Source organism: Alternaria incomplexa, assembly GCF_024043165.1.
Source record: "Alternaria incomplexa strain BMP 0042 chromosome Unknown scaffold_3, whole genome shotgun sequence".
NCBI lineage: Eukaryota > Fungi > Ascomycota > Dothideomycetes > Pleosporales > Pleosporaceae > Alternaria > Alternaria incomplexa.
The window spans coordinates 1,926,261-1,950,393 of NW_026249852.1; the positions used below are offsets into that span (position 1 = coordinate 1,926,261).

The 24,133-nt window shown below is 52.6% G+C and overlaps 11 protein-coding genes across 11 annotated transcripts; 3 read left to right on the top strand and 8 right to left on the bottom strand.

Annotated features, from left to right (window-relative positions):
- Positions 1-1,509: 1,509 nt before the first annotated feature.
- On the bottom strand, positions 1,510-2,154 carry J4E90_003018 (uncharacterized protein; the record flags this gene model as incomplete). The annotated part of the gene is made up of 1 exon (XM_051432591.1): positions 1,510-2,154. The coding sequence occupies one exon, from the start codon at positions 2,152-2,154 to the stop codon at positions 1,510-1,512; it is 645 nt and encodes a 214-aa protein (XP_051294013.1).
- A 752-nt stretch (positions 2,155-2,906) lies between these two features.
- Positions 2,907-3,999, top strand: J4E90_003019 (uncharacterized protein; the record flags this gene model as incomplete). Its single annotated transcript, XM_051432592.1, has 2 exons — positions 2,907-3,126; positions 3,179-3,999. The coding sequence occupies 2 exons, from the start codon at positions 2,907-2,909 to the stop codon at positions 3,997-3,999; spliced, it is 1,041 nt and encodes a 346-aa protein (XP_051294014.1).
- A 224-nt stretch (positions 4,000-4,223) lies between these two features.
- On the bottom strand, positions 4,224-5,282 carry J4E90_003020 (uncharacterized protein; the record flags this gene model as incomplete). The annotated part of the gene is made up of 1 exon (XM_051432593.1): positions 4,224-5,282. The coding sequence occupies one exon, from the start codon at positions 5,280-5,282 to the stop codon at positions 4,224-4,226; it is 1,059 nt and encodes a 352-aa protein (XP_051294015.1).
- A 512-nt stretch (positions 5,283-5,794) lies between these two features.
- On the top strand, positions 5,795-7,329 carry J4E90_003021 (uncharacterized protein; the record flags this gene model as incomplete). Its single annotated transcript, XM_051432594.1, has 3 exons — positions 5,795-6,102; positions 6,156-6,927; positions 6,979-7,329. The coding sequence occupies 3 exons, from the start codon at positions 5,795-5,797 to the stop codon at positions 7,327-7,329; spliced, it is 1,431 nt and encodes a 476-aa protein (XP_051294016.1).
- Positions 7,330-8,131: 802 nt separating this feature from the next.
- On the bottom strand, positions 8,132-9,099 carry J4E90_003022 (uncharacterized protein; the record flags this gene model as incomplete). Its single annotated transcript, XM_051432595.1, has 2 exons — positions 8,132-8,473; positions 8,524-9,099. 2 exons carry the CDS (start codon positions 9,097-9,099, stop codon positions 8,132-8,134), a joined length of 918 nt encoding a protein of 305 aa, XP_051294017.1.
- A 769-nt stretch (positions 9,100-9,868) lies between these two features.
- Positions 9,869-11,086, bottom strand: J4E90_003023 (uncharacterized protein; the record flags this gene model as incomplete). Its single annotated transcript, XM_051432596.1, has 1 exon — positions 9,869-11,086. One exon carries the CDS (start codon positions 11,084-11,086, stop codon positions 9,869-9,871), a length of 1,218 nt encoding a protein of 405 aa, XP_051294018.1.
- Positions 11,087-11,499: 413 nt separating this feature from the next.
- J4E90_003024 (uncharacterized protein) lies at positions 11,500-12,449 on the bottom strand (the record flags this gene model as incomplete). The annotated part of the gene is made up of 2 exons (XM_051432597.1): positions 11,500-11,751; positions 11,808-12,449. The coding sequence occupies 2 exons, from the start codon at positions 12,447-12,449 to the stop codon at positions 11,500-11,502; spliced, it is 894 nt and encodes a 297-aa protein (XP_051294019.1).
- A 467-nt stretch (positions 12,450-12,916) lies between these two features.
- On the bottom strand, positions 12,917-14,830 carry J4E90_003025 (uncharacterized protein; the record flags this gene model as incomplete). The annotated part of the gene is made up of 1 exon (XM_051432598.1): positions 12,917-14,830. One exon carries the CDS (start codon positions 14,828-14,830, stop codon positions 12,917-12,919), a length of 1,914 nt encoding a protein of 637 aa, XP_051294020.1.
- Positions 14,831-16,357: 1,527 nt separating this feature from the next.
- Positions 16,358-17,922, bottom strand: J4E90_003026 (uncharacterized protein; the record flags this gene model as incomplete). Its single annotated transcript, XM_051432599.1, has 3 exons — positions 16,358-17,313; positions 17,365-17,814; positions 17,874-17,922. 3 exons carry the CDS (start codon positions 17,920-17,922, stop codon positions 16,358-16,360), a joined length of 1,455 nt encoding a protein of 484 aa, XP_051294021.1.
- Positions 17,923-18,756: 834 nt separating this feature from the next.
- J4E90_003027 (uncharacterized protein) lies at positions 18,757-21,525 on the top strand (the record flags this gene model as incomplete). Its single annotated transcript, XM_051432600.1, has 1 exon — positions 18,757-21,525. One exon carries the CDS (start codon positions 18,757-18,759, stop codon positions 21,523-21,525), a length of 2,769 nt encoding a protein of 922 aa, XP_051294022.1.
- Positions 21,526-21,666: 141 nt separating this feature from the next.
- J4E90_003028 (uncharacterized protein) lies at positions 21,667-24,028 on the bottom strand (the record flags this gene model as incomplete). The annotated part of the gene is made up of 3 exons (XM_051432601.1): positions 21,667-23,502; positions 23,552-23,829; positions 23,878-24,028. 3 exons carry the CDS (start codon positions 24,026-24,028, stop codon positions 21,667-21,669), a joined length of 2,265 nt encoding a protein of 754 aa, XP_051294023.1.
- Between the last annotated feature and the right edge of the window lie 105 nt (positions 24,029-24,133).

The following is a 24,133-nucleotide window of genomic DNA, read 5'->3' on the forward strand; positions in this document are numbered from 1 at the left end:
GATTCAGTCATCGTGTATCTCGTGTGTGTTGCGGGAATCGTGAGTGGCTCGTCGTTGATGGGTCATCGCGGTACCATGGGAGAGAGTGAATTAGTCGCTTGGTCGGGGTTCCCGTGTATGTTCTAGTCCCTGTAGGATGGGTCTGCGGATTGTTGTGATAGTAGTCCAGGTAGGCGTTCTTCTTCGAAACTTTACAATTCACCCAGGACTACACTTGCGCCGGACCGTTCCTGTAGAAGGACGTGCTCTTCATCGTACATGAAACACCTCCTCTGATCCGCCCCGAGCCTTGTGTGACTGCACTGCCTTGCCGTCCATGATACCATGCACGTAAGCCTGGCCAAGTAGCCAATAACCGTCGCCTTTCTTTCGCAGGATGAAGGGCCATCTACCTCCTCTTAGGACTACAACGACATCTCCGGTTTGCATGCACCGAGGCCCTATACCCACGCGCCCAGCCCCGGTAACGAAGAAACGGCGGCCCACACAATAGTCAACGCGAGAAGCGTTGTACATCGACTTTATCTCTTCCAGATCAAAGCCTCTTCTCACCCTGTCGCCATCTGAGGCTCGATCATTTTCGTTTGAGGCCAAGCTCTTGAGATAATATAGAAGAACCTGTAGATCACTTGACTGTGCGCGTCCTCCGTCCCAGGTCATGCCACCCACAAGAGTAAAAGCCGTGGCTAGATAGAGCTCTTCCTGACTCTCGACGTTGCAATGGCGCAAGACTATGCCTTTGACAGAGATCAGCCACTCGTTGAACTCTTCGTGGATCTCCCAGGTACTTCTCAGGCACGAGGCGGTCGTTTGATATACTTCATCGACCGCTATTCCTTGGAGAAGCAGCACTTCTGCGCCAAGAGAAACATCATCAAGTAAAGATGGCGCCTCGAGACCGTCACTAGCACTGAGATGAAAGGGTAGCTCTACAGCATCTCCAGTTTCTCGTTGCATATCTGCGCGAATGGCCCATGTCGGAAACGATTGGGAATCGGCTAACACATCGAAGTGGTGATCGATCAGCTGAAAGGCGAATAGATCACCTGTTTGACACAGAGAATACCGTGTAGCATCTCGCAATACGCTAGAAAGCGGTTTTGCATAATCAACCTCAAGGAATGCCGCTCGACTGCTTTTTAGAGACGTGTCTTTGTCCAGTAAGCCCAAAATGGCAAAGATGCTATCTTTTGGCTCGGTCTTTTCGAATTTTCGAATGGTCGCGAACATATTGGCTAGATCTTCGCGATTCAAAACAAAGCGATGGTCTGGGCAGATCATCTCGAGCATCTCGGAGGCACAAGGCAAGCCATTGTGGTTGTAAAGACTAGAAGGGGTGGATCGATATTTGTACCTGAGCCATGGTGCAGCTCGTACTATATTGAGAAGATCGAAAGTGTAAGTGCCCCAATGGCAGGTATTGGATGACGCAAGAACCACTTCTTGAAGCACCCACAGACGCCTATAATCGCTGAATTCAACTTGACGTGAGATAGTCGGCGTACAGTCTTACCTGAACCAGTGGTGACTGAATAGGGCTTCAAGAGCTTCGAAGTCGATACTCGCGCTAAACGGTTCGTTTGAGTATGAAAGAGTGCCCGAATTCTCATTGCGCATGGTTTCCCACACTAGGGTGAAGTCTGCAGTCGTGGGACGCATGTCGTCCATAACGTCCCCGAGAGCCTTCATAGCTCTCTCAGCCATGTCGTCGTCATCTTCGCCAAGGTAAACGAGATTGTGTTTCGCAGTGCTGTACACGGTCGCCATCAAAGCTACTTGTGCACTGCGTTCTGTCATCGATGACTGATCGATACATATTGCATCGATCCAGAGTACCCGCGGTCGGTCGCTGAGTCGCATGCGCCTAACAGCAGCCTCTGAGCTTGCCGGTACTGGTGTTAGGTGTCCATTGAGCTCTATGGTGGACGGATCTCGAGGAGCTCCCCAGCAATATGAGATAGTTTCATAGGCTCGTACGTGGCGGGTTCGTACGCGCCAGGTGCGCAGCGAGATGCGTTTCATCTTGCACTTGATCATGTCGTCGCCACTTCCGGGCGCAACCTCCAGGACGCGTATCTCTTCGTGCGATAAAGGGAGAGCTTCGTATGGCGACTGGGACCTGGAAGTAGCGTTCTTGGACACGGTTGCCCCCATTGTGACGTTGGTATGAGCACATGCTCTTGGGAAGGTGGACGGAATGCTGGGGCAAGTATGTAGGCTGAGAGGCAGCAGGTTTCCTTGAGCAGACGGACCAGGCTGAAGACGAAATGCGCGGATGACACCCTCTGCGGAAGGCTGAAGCTCTTGGCTTCTTCCTACCAATCGCGCAACGTCTCCAGCCAGTCCAGTGACAGCGGGGCAAGCCACAATAAGCAGTTGTCAGCTCATGACGCTCCATGAAATTCGATCCAGCTCCGTTCAGAGCAGCTGTAGGCATTGCTGTTGCGATGGCCGAGGCCTTTCGAGGTTGATCTTCGACGAGACGTGACTGGCACTAACTAGCCCTGGAGGTACCCGTCACGGGTGGACGATGGTCGACCAAAGACGCTAGTCTGGGAATGGTCTAGTCAGTTGCGGGGCATCTTCGGGACCCGCTGCCATCAGCCACATGTGCACTGTTACCATACCACGGCTGGACACGTCTTAGTGCTCTTCTGAAAAGGTCTTGTCCTCAAGACAAATCACGAACTATGGCTACAAGACTTTGGCTATGGCTCTGCATGACCTGGACGTTTGCTGCTGCAGCGTCCACCACGACGAGGCTGAAGTACATCATGTATCTGACAGGGTAAAGCCAAAGCCTGCGAGTACTATATGCAACGACGTCGCTGATGGTTATCAGGCAACATAACGTGGTGCCGGAGCTAAATCTGGTATCGAACATTACTGATGTGGCCCTCGCCTTCATGCGTTCTGATACCTTCAACACTCCAGAGCAAGATGAATGGCCGCTCTTCACCACCATTGAAGAAGTCCGGCCCAAGTTTGCGGATGGAACGATCATCCAAGTTGCGATTGGCGGATGGGGTGACACGGATGGCTTCTCGGCAGCGGCCAGAACAGAGGAAAGCCGGAAGCTATTCGCTAGCAACGTCAAAGCCATGCTCGACGCGACCGGTGCTGACGGTGCGTTGCATCTTAAAGTCTCCACTTTAGAGGTATTTGCTAACCAGAATAGGCATCGACATGGATTGGGAATACCCAGGCGGCAACGGCGAAGACTACAAAACACCTGGCCATCTCAACTCCAATAAAGCTTGGGAAATGATTGCCTACCCCAAGCTACTAGCAGAAATCCGCTCGGCAGTAGGGTCTGAGAAGACCATCTCAGCAGCCGTTCCTGGTCTACCACGCGACATGCTAGCCTTCACACCTTCCACCATCCCCGCCATCATGGAATCAGTCGATTACCTGAACATTATGACATACGACATGTTCAACCGTCGCGACAACGTAACAAAGCATCATACCGGTATCCAGAACTCGCTTGAAGCCATCGATGCATACCTCGACGCCGGCGTACCGCCTGAGAAGGCGAACTTGGGACTGGCATTCTACATCAAATGGTACAAGACCGCTGCCAATTCGACATGCAGTGTCAACCCCATCGGCTGCGCGACAGAACTTATGGAGGATCCCACCACGGGCGCTGACCTAGGGAAAGCCGGCGCATTCTCATGGCACGACTCTGTTCCCGAAGAACTGTCCGCATCATATGAGCGTGCGATGGAGAAGGGCGTGTATGATGATGTTGGCGGTGGACAGTACTACTGGGACGCTGAAGAGAGATTGTTCTGGACCTGGGATACGCCTGAGGCTATTAAGCGCAAGATGCATATCATCATGAAGGATAAGGGGCTTGGTGGTGTGTTTGCATGGGGATTGGGAGAAGATGCACCAAAGTTCGAGCATTTGAAGGTAAGTAATGAGGCGGTGGCGGCATTGGACGGATGCAAGAATAGGCGTAGAGAGACGTCTGGTGAGAGGAGTGAGCTGTAGTTATTGAGACAGGGATGTGTGCAGATTTGCTGGTATTGCACAGAATGCGCTAGCTCATGATGAGTTTAGCTCTAGCAACCGGCGAAACCTCGGGCGGGCAACGTAATAACCGGCCTTCGCCGCTGCCATCCTGTCTTCGAAGTGACGATACCTTAACCTTAGAACACTCTACTGTACTATGTGACCTTCCGTATCACCCTAATATTCCCTCGAATTCAACTATCCTACCTCCTTCGCGTTCGGCCCGAAGAAGCTTGCCGCCAACCGTGCCCGTCCATTTCCTCGACCACGTCGCCATCGCTTCCTCCCGTAATGTCCTCCAGCTTGCGCTTCCTGATCGTTAACGAAGGAAAGCACGCTTGCTCGTTTCCGTGTACTTGGGATCTGCTGTTTGCCACAATGATACTGTCGTTGGCATCCCCAATGACGCTGTCGACTTCTTCCGCGACGCCGGTCACGTCGTCTCCGAAGACGCTGTCGATGGTGTCTGGTACCTCTTCTAGAACGGGGACTGCGGGTTGGTGCGTGGCGCTTGGGATATCTGGCTGCTCTTGGATGTCTTCATCGGGAGGCATGATATCCTCTTCGTCCTCGCTGTCCGGAACTTCGAAGCCATGGGGAACTCCAGTCATCTTTGTAAGAGCCTCTCGACCTATTGGGAGTCTTACGATGAGTGAAGGTCTCATGGCTGTCGCTGTGCTGGGCGTCGGCTCATGCTGTATTTCGCTCATCCATTTCAGGGTAATGTTGATATAATCCAGGGCGGCAATCATACAGGCGTCAAACCGACGCCATCGGATGGCACAGTCGCTCAACCCTGCTATCATGGCGTAGTAGGCGATGACTGCGCATAGCATACCGCGCCCATCCTTGACACCTTCGTCTGTTTCTTGATGTAGGAGACAGAAAGGCGATTTGAGATGATTCGCTTTTCGCAATAAGGACGACGCAGATCGTGGGTATAGTTGAGCCGTTTCCGCGCCATTCGAGTGAAGCTGCACCTCGTCGCGAAACACGATCAATGGCTCACTTCCATTGCTATCGAGGAGTATGTACGCCCACACGGGAACTGTTATACCATCACTCTGCTTTCGGTCCCCGAGTGGGGCTTTCAAAGCTTTGCGTCCCTGTAGAATTGCCTGGTCGAATGTGGGTGTAGCAGGAGAGAGCACTTCCTCTATGACTGTGAACAAGCCGCGGCGCACTAGCGTGGCGTTCAGTCTGTTGATGCAGCGTTGCCATCGTAAGGGCAGTACCGCTTGAGTCTCCTTTGCAGTTGTCATTGACAGGCGATGCAGTACTATTGTTGAACTTTGGTATCTGGGAAGGCAAGAGCAAATGCAAAATCAGAGCCGACTGAACGCTAGTGGTATAATCGACGCACAGATCAGGCCTACAAATTTCGTAGCAACTGGGTCGTCATACATCTAATTCGAAGACCTCACAGCGCTGATGTGCTGACTGCGACATGCTCAACGGTGTGTGTGGTAATGGAAAAGCTCCCAGGTACTCAGGTACTGATAGAGTATGTTCGCAGAGTTGCACCAGCATGAACTGTACCTAGGAGGTACTCAATGTCGTCTACAGAAACAAAAGCTCAAATTAAATACAGCGAATACCTCCCGGGTACCTCATGGCTAGGCTACACCTTCTCCATCGAAAGCGCGCTAGACCCACGCTAACCCCATTCATACAATGCAAACGCCGTGATCAACACAAAACATGACGCGACAACCAACTCAGCTACCTTACACCGAAAGCACCTGCTTCAATCTCAGCACTGGTCCCAACGATTATGGAGGGCTCAGTAGGTGCGGCCGATACGGCTCTTGCCGAAACCCGAGCCCTAGTCCCAGTTCTCCGCCATCTCCCTGTCACCAAGGTCCGGCTTGCCGCCTTCGTGGACCACAAGAGCGAGCGTCCGAACATGATGCCATTCCGTATGTTCTTCGGTATCATCAAGGACGGGAAGGATAAAGATTGCGAGGTGTGGATTCTACTGCAGAACGACCACGCCGCTGGCCGCTCACCCGAGCAACGCTTCAATATCTTCGACCGTTTCGGTAAGCTCCGAGGAGCCACAAGCGCGGAGGAAGCGGCGAAGTAAGTCATTCCTGCTGTATGAGCTAATGTAGAACACGTACTGACCTCTTCAGACTCACTCTTCCGGCAGCTGCGTTCAAGTGCCTCAAGAAAGCGGGCACTATGGATATGGACCAGCTCCGCGTAGTGATCAAGTACTACTTCATCTTCAAGGGAGTTAATACACCAGTACCATGGATAGTCAGTGGTTACTTCACCACTTGGCTGACTGCGGCATGCAAGATGGCTGGAGAGTACGCTGTAAAGGTCGCCGCAATCAGTGAGAAAGAGAAGTCACGCGCCTCTGCTGCACAGAATGCGTACACTACCAAGCCCTCTGTCTCTCAGTCTAGGCCAGAAGGAGATGGCTCGGTGGTGAGGACGCACTCTTCGCCCGCTCAGGACGTGCACGCTGTCAAACGGCCGGTCTCTCAGTCTGGAGCAAGAGCTGGCTCGGTGGTGAAGGTGAACGGCCAGCCCGCAGCAGTCAGTCCTCCAGTCAAACTGGCCAAGATTAGGCGCGCTCCGCAGCCCACCCCTCAGCGCGCTCCCACGGTCTCTATGATTCCCGCAGTACAAAGAAAACCGAGCTTGTTTATCCCCGAAGGCGATTCTCTCAAGAGGGCTCGCACCATGACCCCGGATCTACCCAGGAAGCGAGTGACTACGAGCACACCACCACCGCGATCGACTCCTTCAGCGGCTACAGTACAACCCTCGTCCTCAGCAATGGTCAACACTGGCCAAGGTTTCCTCATCCACTCGGACCCCGTTGAGGCAGACAACAGCGACGCCATGGACACTTCGCGTACCTCATCAACACGCCGGGACTCTACAGAGGTCCTTGTAAGTTTCATCTGATCAACTAAAATCCATTTCATACTAATAGGCTACCAGGTCGAGAAGAGCCCCAACTCCCAATCATCCATTGAGTTCGCCGACGCCTATCGTAACGCCCTCGACAAGAAGAGCAGGTGCAAGGAAAACATCATGATCAACAAGGAGAAGCAGGAGGATGTGCACGATGAGATCAAAGCTCTTGAGACTCAGCTAGCCGACATGCAGGTGGAGGGGCGGGAGCTGAAGGAAGAGAACCGGCGCATTGGAGTCGAGATGAAGCATCTTCAGTCGTCACTCACCCCGAAGGAGCGCGCTATCTTCGTTCTTGGAGGCGAGATGATGAAGAGAGCGTCGAAGTGGGAGAGGAAGGGTGCAAAGTCTGAGAGCGACAGCAGCGAGGAAGACTAGTGCGTGCTGTACTGGTGCGCCTCGTGTGCTTGGAGCGGCGTTAACGGATTGATTGGAAGGTCTTGGTACAGTGATGGTAGCGACATTGCGACGTTTGCAGACTACAAAGACTGTACTGGCTACTGTGCTCAAGTGGTCATTGTATTGTATCCCCCACGGTAGTGCGTGCATAAGAGGCGTACTATAGTGCATGTGATCAGACAACAACACCAACACTCACTATTCCTCTTCCAACTCCGATTCCAGCTCCACTTTTACCCTTCGGTGCTCTTCGAGCTTCATATACATCTGCGGTGTGGCGATGGCGGCGTGTTGTGGCTAAACGGAAGCCACTAAACTGCTCGAGTCCACATTCAACGGGGGTAGATAGTTGAAGAGGTTCATGTTCTCAGCTCTCCGCCTGAGGCAACGCTGCATGATCGGTCTTTGCAGAGACCAGGAATATTTTTCTCGTGGCTCACATGAGTGCGCGAAGTGATGGTTTGGCTGCCATCCTCCGGTACTGCGATACTGCGTAGCGGCGAGCCAGCTATGAAGTCCGCAACCCAAATGATACCCACGCGACGAGATTTGCGCGAATAGACGAAGTCCCGAAGTAAAGTCTGAGAGAACTGGTTGCCGGTATTGCGATGTTCTTCGCGCCTGCGTTTCAATCTCAGAGGATTGGAGTTGCTGTCTGGCGACTCGTCGTCGTAGGCTGGCTTGCGTGACTACTCGTAGAGCGACGCATCCACTTCCATCCATATCGTTCGTTCCAGGAGATGGCAGTACCTCGACATCAGGCCATGGATCGGCTTTGAGCTCAATCGATTCTGGCAATCTTTCTTGCGGTGTCGATGCGACCCAGCTCGTAGGCCTCTTCTTTCGACAACACACTCCAAAGTCGGTCCTTCTCGATCTTGGCTTGATGTCTCTCAGCGATGAGCAACTCTACAGCTTCCGCCTCCATATTGATCTGTTTCTCGATCTCCGACCTCTTGCGCTTCAGGTCCTCTATTCGGTTGTTATGGCGCTTCAGGTTGGTACAGGCGGTCTTCTCCCGGTCTTCAAGATTAAAGTAGCGGTCGATTCGGTCGGTTGGGACGATTGGGTCGAGTGGTTCGATCAAAGTAGCACCACTCAATCTTCGTAATTCATCATCGCGCTGCATGCTGTCAGATGACGTTTATTACAGCTGATTCTTTCGTAACATACCTTCGCGTCGTAGTCGGTAGTGCTGCATGGTGAGGGTAGCTGATGGACTGATATCGTTGACTTTGAGCGGGCTCTTTGACTTGGAATGACCTCTGAAGGTTGTTGAGGTTCAACCAGGGGCTCTGGTGATTGTTTTCGACCAAGATATTCGGGGACGCGAACTCGTAGTTTGACGATCTTAGATGGGGCCTCACTACCGAGCATGGCTTTGAGTAGTCGGTTTTGTTCAAACGTGAGTTTCGGTTGGTATCTCTTCGTCAACTTCTTTCTCGCGAAATAGTACGTAGCCAAGGCCTCCAGCTTCTCCGGGGTTGTAGCAAGCTTGAACCAGGCACAGGGTTTCGCTTTCTCCAGAGCCTCGTCAACGGTGATGACTTGAGGCTTGGCGTTGCCCTCGGGGTAGTAGATCTGCCAGATAAGGGACGTCGTGGCCTTGTCCAAGTAGATCCAGACATCAGCTTTCTCTCCGGTTCCACGGATCTCGCCATATAGTAGCGCTGTCTTCACGGTATTTGGTATCTCGTTTTGTCTCATCCAATTGAGATCATTGAATGAGAAGCCGTCGGAACAATCCATGATTTGTTTGTGGGGGCTGGAAAGGGCTGTGTGGGCTCTGGATAAGTACGGGAAGCTTGTAGAAGGATTGGAGTATAATGTTGTCTTGATATCAGAACTTCGAGTACAGTAAGATATATTGGAAAGTACAAAATAGAAAATGTGTCAATCGTTGTTCAGACCGCTCTTCCCTTGGCGCGATGTGGGTCGTTCACACCTGCAGGTGTTCGAGCATGCGTGACGTGGTTGGCGTGAACGCGATTCCACGTGGGCCACAGATATCGATAAGACCCAAGTTTAGGTTCTTCGTACGCACTGGAAGCTATTGAGGTGATGTTCGATCGCGAGGACGCGACGCGAATTTACGTTGGGGAGCCAAGAGTTTTACCGTTGGCGCATTCACTGATTACGTCACGCGTCATCGAACTTGCGGGGGCCACTAGCTGATTCAGGACTCCTGAAACTCAGTTCACAGCTCCTTCAGTTTCTCCCCCTTTCCATCGACATGTTGCCAATTAATTTGAATCAAAGCATTGAGATGTTGTAAAGAGTCCATCTGTTACCAGTTCTACTTCTGTACACACGACCAATTCGCCTCTACTGGTAACTTGAGCTACCTGGGTATCCTCCTCGGGCCACGTCCATCTGCAGCTAGTCATCCCTTGCTCCTCCCAGGTCATGCGAAAAGAACGCAGGATCTAACCCCGCCATTTCTTCAACCAACCATCAAACATGCAATTATCAGCACTTCCAAGCAGTGCGTCGGGGGTAGGTCCGTGCCTTCCGGAGACTAGTCCCGCCGTTGACGCTTGGTCTCCATCCTCCGTCCGGCTTCAAACCCAAAGTCCAGATGCTCATCTTTATCTAGCTGAATCTGCAGCTGCTTCTTCTCCGCTCGCACGCGATCTTTCTCTTCTTTTAAGTCGCCCTGTCGGTTGCCGATCGTGTTGATGTCCGCTTGTAGCCCCGCTACTTGGTCCGCAATACGTACACGCTCCGTCTCCATGTCGCTGATCCTACTGTTAAGATCTTCTTCCCGGGCTTTGAGCGCAATGTATTGATCCATCATCGTTTCGCGGTCGATGTCGTCTGGGCGCGCGCCGTCGGCTGGTTGTCCTTGATCTGCTTCGTTGTGGTTACTAAGGGAAAGGTCTTGCATCTCTTCATCTTCAGGGCGCTCGTGAAGGGAAGGCTGAACCGACGCGAGGAACGGGGAAGGTGGTCGGGAATAGGATGAGAAGTTGCTAGATCCCTCGCGAGGAGCGCTGCGCTTTTCTGTCTCAGGCTGAGGGTCGAGATTCGAGCCCGAACTGTGCCGGCGCTTGCGAGTGTCCATACTGCGCATGCTCCTGGGACGGGATGGCGCGCGCGACACCGGTCTTGATGGAGCTAAAGAAGCTGCATACGAAGGTTCTCGTGCATCTTGGAATTGCGAAACAACACTCTGATCGCGATCTCCAGTAGGCATGACCGATGAACGCCGGCTTGCTGCCTTGTTGGCTTGCGTCTCGTTGTATATGGCTTTGTAATGCTGACACACGCGCATAAGGGCCTCTTTGAACGGGCCAGACGACACCGGATACTGCAATTGCATATCGATACCTTTACGAATAAAGAAGTACTTCGCGATAGCTGCGACCGCATCGTGGTCTTTCGCATGCTTGAAAGGCCATGACGCCAGTGCGACAGTCTGGACTGAGCTCGGACGCACGCCCGCCTCATGGCCTTTTGCGCCTTCGATAGTCTGGAAGGTTATCATCCGGTAGTCGTGGTGGCTCTTCTTCTTGTTGTGGTAGTTGAGGGTCCAGTAGATCCAGAGCGAGCCTTTGCTCTCCATCATGTCGCCATAGAGGAGTCGCTCGGGCGCTGCTTCGGCGATCTCGTTTTGCGGCTCGAACGTGGCGCGCTTGTAGGGGACAAAGTTGAGGAGAGGCGCGTCGTCGCCAAGGTCGCGCTTGAGTTTGGCGTAGGAAGGGCTATCGTCAGGTTGGGGTGATGGAGCGGACATCGTGGCGAGAGTCACAATATTGCGTCTTTGACAGGCTTGGACGCTTGAGAGAGGTAGAGCTGAGCGTGCAGATACGAAAGTGGTGCCTACTGCAGTGATCAAACGAGGTGGTCATATATTCAGCTGGATGCGCTAATTACGAGAGTGTATTAGTTACTTCTGGATCATTCACTGACTGGTGATTATCCCTTGCTATCAGATAATGGGAAGGCAGTTCAACATCATAACGATGAGTCTCTTTTCTGTCTAATCTCTGCCTATGGCTGAAATCGGTACCTCAGGAGTATACGATACATCAAGATTTACAAGTTATACAAGTAAGATACGGGGTAGCCTCCAGGGTAGGCTTTGCTGCCCAAGTGTTCAAGAGTATGACTGACGATACAGGACATCGTGACCTTCATCAAGCGACTCTAAGCGAGCTTTCGGCGCTTCTCCTCGCGCTCCATCTCTCCGCCCAACTTGAATGCATCCATTAAGCTCATGCCCTTGAATGCCTCTTGTCGGCGAGCGTTTATTTTCGCTTGCTTGTCTTCATTGACACGGCGCTGCAGCTTCAGGACCCTCTCCTCTGCATCTAGAGCGCTGTTGGAAGCCTCGAGCTCTCTCTCGTCGTCGCGGACCGCAAGGAGTGTTTCGAGTCGCTGGATGTTGACATTAGAAGTCTGTTGAAGTTAGTATCGGAGCAAGAATGTGTTGTTCTGTTCGTTTGGGTACTTACGAGAACGGAGGATACCTCGGCAGTGATTGTTGAGGTTGCCTTGACTGGCTGAGTAGGCTCAAGAAGGTCCTCCGGAGGATCACTGAGAACGCTGTCATGGTCATCAATCAGCGTTACTGATGGTGAGCGCGACGATCTCTCCTTGGCTTCCTCGAACTCCCGACAAACGACTCTCAAGCTGTCGACGAAAGTGCGAGTAATCGGTATAGGTATCTCCAGCTCACTAGCGCCTCCTGCCTCCCTTGATACGAGAGCCTTTAGGTAGTAGTACTTGGCTAGCGCCACGTGCTTGCCCTTCGCTGCTTTCTTCGGGTTGTTGAACGCGCTAGCGAGTGCAGAGACAGTGGTGCTGATGTTGCTGTCATCGTGCTTGGTGAAAGCATTCGTATCGGGGTCGAATGAGTGGAATTGCATCTCGGGATGCCGGCCTTCTTTAGTGGGTGGGTAGAAGAGGACCCAGATTTCTTGCGGTCTCTTGCTGTATTTGTCGACGATGTAGCCAAATCTGATCTTGAAGGATATAGCGCGAGGATCATAATACTGCGAGGCGGTGACTATCTGGTCGTACGGCGCGTGATCGAGTAAGTTAGCGTCGCCGATTTCCGTGTAGAGCTGGGCCAGATTGGCCTTAGCGACAGACATTGTGGGCGTGGTTACCGAATACGTGGTGTCGTCTTTGATGAGATTGGTTCGGGTCTGTAGGGCCAGGGACTACAACCGGTGTGGCGATTGTGTGGGTTGTAGGCGGGAATACTTGGATACTGCAACAAGAATTAGTCACGGTCGTTGTTTTGATGGACGCGTCTGTTTACGTGACGTGGATTGCCTATCTAGGTAGCAAACGCTCGACTCGGACGCGCTAAGGTGCAAAGACGCGGTGAAGACGAGATGGCAACAATGGGAAATTGGTATGAAACACTTGTTACACTGCTAGTGTCCTGTTACATATGTCATATCAAAGCAAATACAACGTGATGTCCAAGAAGCCGAAGACCATGCCCACAGCACCCGCTCTCTCGCCACCCTGGAAAGCAACGTCTTGTGCAAGCCCAGTCATCCTCCTTCAAATCGACTCAAAGACTCCTCTTCCCATGCGAATACGGTTGTCGCTACAACAATCTCAAAAACCTCGACTTGTTGCTATCGTTACCACCATTCTCCTCGTCCTTCCGGCGCATCATCTCCTCGTGTTCAAACCGGTTTTCCTTCTCTTCACGGCGCTTCTCTTCTACTATCTCCGCCTTGATACTTGCTTGAAGCTGTCGAAGTTTCTTTAGTTGGATGTAGTGATCCTCGATGTCATGAAGTGTCTTTTCGATGCGACTATCGATGACCTTCTTTTGACGCTGAAGCAGGGAAGGCGACACGACCCGATCGAAAGTCGAGCTGGAGCGGCGGTTGGCGATCGGGTTGCGAGATCGCTCCGCTTTCCTTGATGTGCGGCGCTCACGACGATCTTTGTCTACCCCCGGAAGAGAGGCAGTCGAGGTTCGGAACACTCTCCACTCTACATCGTGCCGATATTTATCGGGGAGTGGCTCCGTCATCGCGAGGCGCGTCAAGCTCGCGCGTTCTTCATCAGGCTTTGAGGCGTGTTGATCCGGGAACGAGTAAACGGAGTTGTCTGTACCACTCAACAAGCTGCTCTGGTCGCGGTTCGAGAAATGGTCCATGTCTTTGTAACCAGAGGACACCGAGCTTTGCGGCGACGATCCTCGCAGCGGCCAGTCGATTTCATCCGATATAGATTGGTCGGTCTTCAGCTCCCGCCTTTTTCCTGATCGTGCCTTGGTGGGTAGAGCATCTGGATGCAGGTTTAGCTCTTCAGCCATCGTTTTTAACCACGAAGAGATGGCATTGCGCGGAGAAGTCGAGCCGCGAACTAAAGCTTCTTCGCCCTGATTGAGGGGACGTGGTAGGGCTGATCGATCGTTGCGTAAGAAGGCAGTGATAGGTTTGCGCCGTGGTTGAGCTGAGATATGCAAAGATGGCTCGGCTGCGAAGCCTGGCATTCGAGAAGCTTGCTTCTCATATCTTGACCGTTGCAGACTGGCAGACTCGCTGTCTACATTGCTACTGTCGCTCTTGCCTGGGTCAAATTCGGATGCGTCGATGCTGACTTGCGGAAACTGATGGACCTTTGCTACACCCAGCTCTTTCTCATAACCTGGGGGACGCCGTCGATCAAACTTCGTGGGATATCGTGGGGGTGGCTCCTCATAGTATGTATATCCCTCAGTGGAATGCGTCGGTGTCCGAAGATCTGGTACATAATGTAGGCATAAGCTGGTCAGGTGCTGGACGAAGGACCTGTTCAATGGGATGAAGTCATGGTGAAAGTTCTCCACTCCCGCCTCCACCGCCAATAGGAAGTAGTACTTAACCACGGCATATAGTTCGTCTTTTGTTGCAGCTTGTTGGAAGGGAAGTTTGGTTGCGACCCTCTGCTCAAATATGGCCTCATACCATGTAACTTCCACAACGTCATGACCTCCATATCCGTGTCTTTCATCTACTTCCATGATGAACTTGGGGCCGATTGAGGAATGTCTTGAGAACTCCATGTCGTTCAGATCGGGAAGCCTCGCAAGGAGAGCGTCCGAAATGTGCTTTCTGAGTGCAGCGAGTGCATCAGGACCTGCAGAGATAGTCTCGAAGTGATCGACGGGGTCCATGTCAGGTAGAGATGATTCCTTGGACAAAGGTGTAGATTCCTCATCCGAGTGCGAGTCTCGGTCCTTTAGTATGGAGCAAGTGTCTTCTCGAGCTTGGTGAGCTGTGCGATGCGAACGAAGAACTGGCCCACAGCCCACGTCCTCGTCGGGATATATGAGGTGATCGAGAGACACATTGCCGGCGCCCGGTGGGCGATCAGAGTGGCGATTGTCGAAATCTCCATTCTGACGTTTGTTGTAGTTGGAGCTGGTTGCATGCAGAGGCTTCCGACGTATTGGTCTGACTGGCTCGGAGCCAGAACTGCTGGCTATCTCTGGAAGTCGTCCTGGTGTGCTGGAAGGAGACATCGAGGCTGGAACGCGTATGCGCAGTGATACGGACGAATTTGATTTGCTGTAATCTGCAGAAATTTGGTGGAGGGGCGTCTGGTTTGGGGTTCGAGATAAGATATCGCCAGTAGCAATGACGTTGTGGTTTCGCCGTCAAGGATGGGCTGGAGGGTACGAGCTGAGAAGGAGGCTTCTGGGCCTAATAACCGTTGAAGAGATTTCCTTATGGCTTCCGGGAAGAGGTGTAAGGATAACAGCGAATAGTCAGGCTTAGTATCGGGGTGTGCGACAGGTTTCTGGCGAGTCGGAAACGCTGTTGACTTTACGTTATCAGCTTGACTTACAACACGAGAGAGAAAGAGGGTTTATATAAGGAACGAAGAGTCTAAGCCAAGTGCGCAAGACGCCTTCATTGAGCTGGAAACGGCGAGAGTCGCCACACAGAAATCCCTTCGTTTCCACTTTCGGGTCGCACCCCAAGTCTCGAGTGCGGGGGAGAAGCCCTACAAGGTCCGTGTTATTCATACTAGACTGAACCCCACGGGTGCCTAGAGCTGCGTCAAAAAGCTCACGCGAACTTGCAATGCAATGCTAGTCCGCGTCTCGCGGAGTATTCTCGACACTGCTGCCATGAGTCACAAGTTAATCAGGACCTTTGATGACGTGGTTAATCCGGAGGTGTCGAAGACAATAAAATGCAAAGAAGATCCGTACTTCGAATTGGGAACGCGAGAGACCATACTGTGAAGAGTGCAAGTTCCAAAAAGCTCGTCATTCGATGCAGCGTTGTGCACACGCAGGATACCTGGGTGAAAAGAGCTTCCATCGTGTGCGTCTCCTGGGACAAGGTACGCTTCACGTTTCCCCTAAAGATGGAGATTCTTCCATACCCTTCAAGAACATATTAGACCTCCGCTGAGACAGCGAGTGTTTGCAGATCAGTGTCTTTCCGTAGGAACGCTCGCAGTATCCAAGCGTTTAGTGCGTGCTGTGACGACAACCTTAGCTTCCAGGAATAACTCTTTCAAGGAGCAAATTCGACTTGAGGTCTCTCTTCTGCTCATGTGTAATGAGCCTTCATATCGTGTAGTTCTCAACAGCCCATGTCGTGATTTCGCCATGGTACTGATCTATTTGATAGACGCTCAAATGACTAGGGATGGCGAAGAGTAACCGGTGTTGCGCGGCGACATGGAAAAACACCTCGAGCTGTTGGAGAATCGATGACGCGCGGCGCCTTTCCTCTTACGTACTAGCTCGTCCCGGCTGCACATGTGCTTTCCGTCTTCTTTAGGGCTGGAATCGACATCCTGCCTGCGCCAACCCAATTGTTATTGTTCCTCATGCCTCATGAGGCACTAATATGCTCATACGTTCCGTCTGTACGCGCCACATTGAATTTCGGAAGGTCTCACATCATATATGATTATAAGTCGCTATAAACACCGCGCACGTACCACAGGTTAACCTTCCAACAACGCCACCTGCAGCTTCCCTCTGACATTCCTTCCGCTCAACGCCAACACCGGCCGCATCAAATGGCAATCAGACGACCGCGATCTCCGCGTGGAGCTTCTCATCCTTTTCCATAGCCGCCGATGCCGCTGCCGGATCTTGCAATGCATGCGGTACCAATTGATCGCCAAACAGCTCGTCCATCTGTTCCAAGGTCTTGCCTTTGGTCTCCGGATAGAAGAACCAATAGCACAAGAAAGCAACAATGTTGAAGCAGAAGAAGACGTAAAAGTACTTGAACTCAATCGTGCTGAGTGCTTGGGGAGAGAACTGGGCGAAGATGAGGTTCACAACCCAGTTGGTAAAAGTCGTGATGGCGTTGCCAAGGGCGCGGCATTCGATGGGGAAAATCTCTGCAGGGTAAACCCACGAGATGATGCCAAGAGGTGTGTAAAAGAAGGAGAAGAGGAAGTTCATGGCCACCATACTGCGCAGCTGCGCGCCATTGTTGGGGTCGAAATATTGCCCTTGTACTGCGTTGACGAGAAGAGCAGCCGCTAGGCCCGCTGCCGATATGAGAAGGGGCTTGATACGTCCAAACTTGTCGACTAGCGCCAGTCCAATGGTACACCACACGATTGAGAGAGCACCACTGATACCGATGATCATGAGCGACTCTTGTGTCGATATTCCGAGGATCTCGTAGATGCGCGGGCCGTAGTAGTTGATGACGTTGATACCGGACAGCGGACCGAATGCTTGCACACCACAACCCAGCAAGAGACGCTTGCGCCAAGAGGTTTTCGTAATGATCGAGAGCCAACTGATATTGCCCAGAGCGCGGTCTGCGATGATGACATCACGGATTTCGCGGAATTCTAGATCGATTGTCTCAGCATCGTGGCCCCTTCGGAGCTTGTTGAGCGAGGCCATGGCGTCTTCATGTCGATCTTTTTCCATGAGCCAACGAGGAGACTCCTGCAGGAAGAAAATGCCAGCGAGCAAGACGAGACCAGGTACATTCTGAAATGCGAGAGGAAAGCGCCCTGAGACATGTTAGCAGGAAAAGACAGCGACTCATGTCTAGGTCGACTTACATGAGAACTGAGTGCTGTTGAAGGAGCAGCCATAGCCGAGCCATTGAGCGACGAAGAATCCCCAGCTCAGCATCCACTGCAGCAAACCAGAGAGAGTGCCACGGTATCTCGCCTCGGACAGCTCACCGGCGTACATAGGGATGGTCGAAGTGAGCTGACCTACTGCGACTCCGCCGATGAAGCGACCGATGATGAGCATAGCCATGTTAACAGCACCTGCTTGAAGAGAACTGCCCAAGATGGAGATGACCGCTCCTACGAAGATAGTCCAGCGACGGCCTAGCATATCCGCGAACAGCATGTTGAAGATGGTCCCGGCGATGGCACCACCTTGAAAGGCGGACACAATACCACCGACAACATCGTCCGAAGGGTCGTTAAAGTACTCTTTGAAGGTAGGAAGGGCGATGGTCGAGGTGATGATACCAGAGTCATATCCGAAAAGGAAACCTGTAGATGAATCAGTACACAGCTTGTGAGCTCGTGCGCTTGCCAGGTGGAAATCCTACCTCCGGTCGCCAGAAAGATTGCGCTAAAGACCGTAACAGCGACTCCCATCTTGAGCGATGATGTGAGATAGTGTGTGGGGAAGTGGATCTATCGCCATGCGACACCACGGCTTATGTATCAACGGACTGTGGTTCCATTCTGCGTCCCTTGTTACCCCGGACTCTACTGCCCCGAAGCCAGCATTGGCTGACACGCGCATGTGTCCATGCACGGATCGTTGAGACTGTACAGGGGGCCGAGAATGCTTGTGACGCTCTACTGCCGTCGCGAAACCTCGGGCTAGATGAAACAACAGTACGTATCTCGCAGAACTTTTCAGGCTAATATATAATGCTGCCCTCTACGCAGTTTCATCAGTACTTCGAATTTCACAGCTTGCAACTACTATCATAAGGTACGATACCTATGTCGAGCTTTTGCTATGATGCTAGAGGTTGTGCTCGCCATTAGTCAAAATGTCGGAGAATGATTATTACGAACGGTAAGGCCTTGCGCTACGGGTCGGGAGTTAAGATCGAACTGTAGGCCAAGCTGCAATGTCTTGGTGGGGTCCCCGCATTCGCGCTCGCTGTCGAATCAGACTGCCGGACGCGTGTCTCCACTTCGGGACCACGTCGGGATAAGACCGTGCCAAACACTCATGTCACGCCTAACAGGCTATCGGTCGGTGGTCTCGCAGCCAATTCACCCGAATTTCGCAGCATCTTGTTACGACGCGTACTCTGATTGAAGATTTGAAGATGTAAATGATTAGTTGAACCCTCTCGCAGTAACAGCCACCAACCCTCCACCTTTCCGATAACCTACGCTGCACGACATTGTGGTTGCTCAAGCAAGCCAACCTTACGAACGCAAGCCATCTCAAATCTGCAATCGCTCAGTATGGTCCTAGAAGTCACGCGATGCGGAATACACGGCTTCCACGAGGCGCTCGGCATCGACACAGACAAAATCCGCTTCTTTTGGGTTCTTCATTCAGATCGCGAAGACAGCCAGCAAATAGCCTATCGCGTTGAAGTCTTCACGACACCAGGATTATGGGATAAAATGGTATGGAGTTCTGGAAAGGTGGAAAGCGATAGGCAACGCAATATACTCTGTGCACCTGACGGAGGTTTCGAATCGGCAACCTTCCACTACTGGAGAGTCACAGTATGGGATTCTGATGGTACTGTCACGGTTGGCAGAGCAAACGAGTTCTTCACTGCATACCCCAGATGCTCTGGGTTACTGCCGCCATACAGCATGAACCAGACCTACATGCCACACACCAGCCTCATCTTCCGTACATGGTTTGAAGATGAGCCGAATCGATGGAAGGGCGTCTGGATCGGCGATAATGGAGACAAGCCGCTGTATGTACGCAAGGCGCTGCATCTCGACCGGAAGCCATCTCGTGCCATTGCGTTCGCATCGGGTCTTGGCCATTTCAACTTCGTCTGTAATGGCGATCCCGCTGCGGCGAACGGACATGTCCTAGATCCTGGCTGGACGAACTACCATCGCACAGTGCAATTTGTCGCATACGACTTGTCCAAAATACTGACACAAGGCGAGAATGTGCTTGGCGCCCATATCGGCAATGGCTTCTACGCGGGTGACCAAGGCGAGGACCGTTTCTTCTGGCCATGCTATGAAGACAACACATACGTTAGATATGGCAATGAGCTTTGCTTCTTCATGGAGCTACATCTGTTCTACCCCGACCGTAGCCACGAGACCATCACTACAGGCCCAGATTGGAGTATCCGTAAGAGTGCGACCTCACTAGCAAATATCTACTCTTCCGAAACCAAAGACTTGCGCGCCTACCCTACCGGTTGGGATGCGCCGGGCTTCCAAGAAGACGAGCAGTGGAAGCCTGCGACGCCCGTGACTGGTCCGAGGGGCAAATTGAAGTACCAAAGTCAACCGCCCGTTGTGTTGCATGAGACCTTCGAACCACGATCGAAGAAGACTGTTGAACTTGGTGTCGTTATGTTTGACTTTGGACAGAACATGACGACCATGGTTAAGATACAAGTCAGCGGTCCGGCAGGCTCGGAAGTCATCGTCCGTTTCTCCGAGACGATTGGTGAGGATGGCAAGGTACTCATGCCTGATCCGCTTTTCAAGCAATTCGAGACGGGCGTCTTCTGCAAGTTCACTCTTGCTGGTACGGATATCGAAACATGGGAGCCAGACTTCTGCTTCACAAGTGCACGCTACATCCAGGTCGAAGGTGTCTCGCTAGAAGAGGGTCAAGGGCTACCAGTCGTGCACTCATTGGTGAGCAGACACGTATCGTCTGCCGCACGTCGTCTCGGCTACGTGAAGACGGATAAGGAAGATGTCAATCAGCTCATCAAGATGTGTTACTGGTCTTTCGTCAGCAACCTCTTCAGCTACCACACTGACTGTCCCCAACTAGAGAAGTTCGGCTGGCTCGAAGTAACACACCTTCTCGCACCAGCAACGCAGTACATCCGCGATATGGAGTCGCTCTATTCCAAGATTCTCGATGACATAGTCGATGCGCAAGAGCCGAACGGTCTCTGTCCCACCATGGCACCCGAGATCAGATACATGTGCGGGCCCCTACACGACACAATCACCTGGGGCGGCGCCGTCGCATTACTCCCCGAGATACTGCGTTTCTACTACGACTCCACCCACGTTTTCGAAAAGCTATTCGACCCCTGCGTGCGCTACATGGAGTACATCAAGACGAAAGAGCGCGACGGCGGACTCATCGAACACGGGCTAGGCGACTGGGGCCGCGACATCGCCTTCGGCAACAACCAAGCCAACATCGAAACAGCCATCTACTACCGCTGCCTCCGCAACATCCAACGCATGGCGCACGAACTCGGTAAGCCAGATGCCGAGAAGCAATTCCGCGAATGGGCAGATCGCATCTACCGCGTGTACAACGAGCGACTCCTCGTTACCGATAAGAAAGACTACCCATACGCTTTCTACACATCCCGCGACAACCCCCCAACCCACGACCGCAACATGGTCGCGCAAGCCTTCGCCCTCCAATTCGACCTCGTCCCCGCCGCCCACACCACCGACATCCAAACCGCCTTCCTCGCCGACTGCGCCTCCGCAGGAAACCGCATCCAAGCCGGCGAAATCGGCCTGAAATACCTCTTCAACACGCTCTCCGACCTAAACCGGCCAGACATAATCCTTGAAATGGCGCGCCAGGAAGAACATCCAAGTTATTTACGGTTTATACGGCGGGGCGAGACGACGTTGAATGAGTTCTGGCAGGATAATTGTAGGAGCAAGTGTCATGATATGTTGGGCACGATATATGAGTGGTTTTATGAGGGGGTGCTGGGGGTGAAGGCGGAGACGGAGGCGTATAGGACGTGGAGGGTTAGACCGCCGTTGGGAAGTGAGTTTGGGGTGGTGGAGGGGAGGGTGGAGTGTCCGTATGGGGGGATTGAGGTTAGGTATGAGAAGAGGAATGATGGTGGTGGGGTCGAGGAGGTGAAGATGGAGGTTAGTGTGCCGACTAGTACGACGGGGTATTTGCTCTTGCCGAGAGAGGAGAGTAGTGTCGTTCTGAGAAGACTTGGGGAAGATGGGTATGAGGGAGAGAGGAAGGGGATGAGGATAGCGCTTAAGCCGGGCAAGTATGAGTTGGTTCTGCAGGCATAATACTGCATTGTAGATTGCATATGGAGTTTAGTAAATATCAAGCATGATGTGGCATCACATGATTCAAATGTGCCAGCAAACTAGTATAATGTTGGAATTATGATGGCACATACAGGCCAGCACACCCCAATCCGCCACCATCTACCAAAGCTGGCAAGTAGGCTCCTTCACCTTGCACTGGAAGCTCTCCCTGAACTCCCTCGAGTTCGCCATGGTACCCAAAATACGTGCCCACTTAGGTGCATGAGGATCGGTGTACACGCGGTTGATGGCAGTATCCTTGCGGGTCTTGCCACACCACCAGTTGCTGTAGCTAACGAAGAACATCTGCTCTTGCGAGAAGTGGTCTAGACCAGGAAGATTCTGGTTGGGCGTCTCGGCCGAGCGGCGCTTCCAAGCCTGGAAAGACGCGGAGAGACCACCGGCATCGGCAATGTTCTCACCAAGAGTGAGCTTGCCGTTGACGTGCAGAGGCTTGTCGTCGGGGCCGGGAACGGTGAAGTTGGAGTATTGGTCAACAAAGCACTTGACCTTCTGCTCGAAGGCCTCTACTGTTGAGTTTGACCACCAGTCAGTGAGGTTGCCGTTCTGGTCGTAGTGACGACCAGTGCTGTCGAAAGCGTGACTGAGTTCGTGACCAGCAACGGAGCCGAAAGCACCGTAGGACATGTACGCAGGTACATTGACGTCGAAGACTGGGAACTGCATGATGCCAGCAGGGAAGACGATCTCGTTGCCGGGAGGGTTGTAGTAGGCGTTCACTGTTGGGACAGACATATCCCACTGGTCGCGATCCACAGGCTTTCCAAGGGCGGACCACTCTTCCTTGACCTCAAAGCGGCGCATGGCAAGTGCATTGGCGAAGAATGCGTCTGATGAAACATTGACGGTCTCGTAGTACTCCTCAAGCGTAGGCGGGTCCATGATGTTTGGGCTCTTGGTGGGGTAACCGATCTTCTGGACGATGTTGTGCACCTTCTCGACAGCCTTCTTCGCAGTATCCTTGTCCATCCATTCAGCAGCGTTCAGCTTCTTGGCGAACTCGGTCTTGATGTCTGTGATGATGGTATCGCCGAACTTCTTCGCCTCGGCGGAGAAGGCCTTCTCTACGAAGAAGCGGCTCAAGATCCAGCCCAATCCATTATCGACGTGGCTGACACATGATCGCCATCGCTCAGGAGCGGAGTCAGGGTCTTTGCCTGCGAGGACATTGACAAACCGACGGTAAGGCTTGACAGCATCCGCATCGACGTAAGCAGAGAGAGACTGGACGGCCTTCCAAATGAAGTAGGCCTGAAGAACATCCTCGGATGTAGCTGCGAGGATTACTGACAGCTCCTTCAGATAGTTCGGGGTCGTGACAATGACGCGTTTGATGTCGCTGCCCTCTGGAGCCTGGCCTGCGAGAAGCGCCTTCAGCTCGATTTCGGGAGCGATCGCAGCCGCGTCGTCGATCGAGAACGGGTTGTAAGACTTCGTGACATCTTCGCGGTCTTCTTCGCTTGGAGATGCTGCCGCGAGTTTCTTTTCGAGGTCAATGATACCCTCAAATACAGCCTTATCCTGGTCGGGATACATCGCGCTAAGAACTTCAACAGCGACACCACGGTATTTCTCAACGAGCTTCTCATCTTCATAGCGCTCCTTGGAGGGTAGTCCGAAGTTGTATGGGGCACCAACAGACACGACAACAGTGTCCGGGTCGGTGTCGTCGGCACCGGTGCCAGTTGAGACAAGACCAGTAATGCCGTACTTGGCCAGAAGAAGAATAGTGTCCTTGATCGAGTTGGAGTCCGAAGCGATGGCAGAGCACGTCTTCTTGATCTCGTCAAGGACCTGCTTCAAAGGCCCAGCGCCAATACTCTTGATCTCGTCTTCGTTGAGGCACGCATCGTAAGCCGCTCTCATCTTGTCAAAGTTCTCCTCATCGGCGGATTTGGCAGTTGACATCAGCTGCATGGGTGAGAAGTAAGAATGCTATAGAAAGGTTAGCTGGGATTGATCTACATAGTAAGGTTAGACTTACCTCGGAGTCTTTGGGGTAAGGAGCCTCGAGAATGTGGCGAAGCAGCATCTGTGAGTTCTCCGACATGATTGTGCCGGTAAAGGCATCACCCTGGTCAGCTCGCAAGTCATGGCGGTCCCTCCAGCCACCGCAGACAAGCTCTTCGAAGTCGTCGCATGGGTCAAGCTCTTTATACTGAGGCGATAGGTTGTAGAGAACCTCTGAGGCCGCATGCACACAAGCTGGAGTCAGACATAGCTCGCTCTCCTCTGGATAGTCGCCGGTCGGCTCATAGTCGACTGGAAATCAATTAGTCGCGAATCAGTTGAACGTGACGATACACATACCCTGCGGAATTCCATAGAGTATGAGTGTAGCTGTGGCGGCGATGGCAAACAGCCTTCCTACCGCTTGACGTTTGGAGTAGCGTTGCACGTGGCTTGGCTGCACGGGTGCAGACGCGTCCGACGCGACGAGCGGTGTTTTCTCAGCAGCCATATTGAATAGCTGAGCTGGCAGTATCGAGCTGGAGATTGATGAGAATGTTGATGATGCCAGCCAGCTGAACACCGTGATGATGGGTGATGAAGAAGAAGAGCGGAG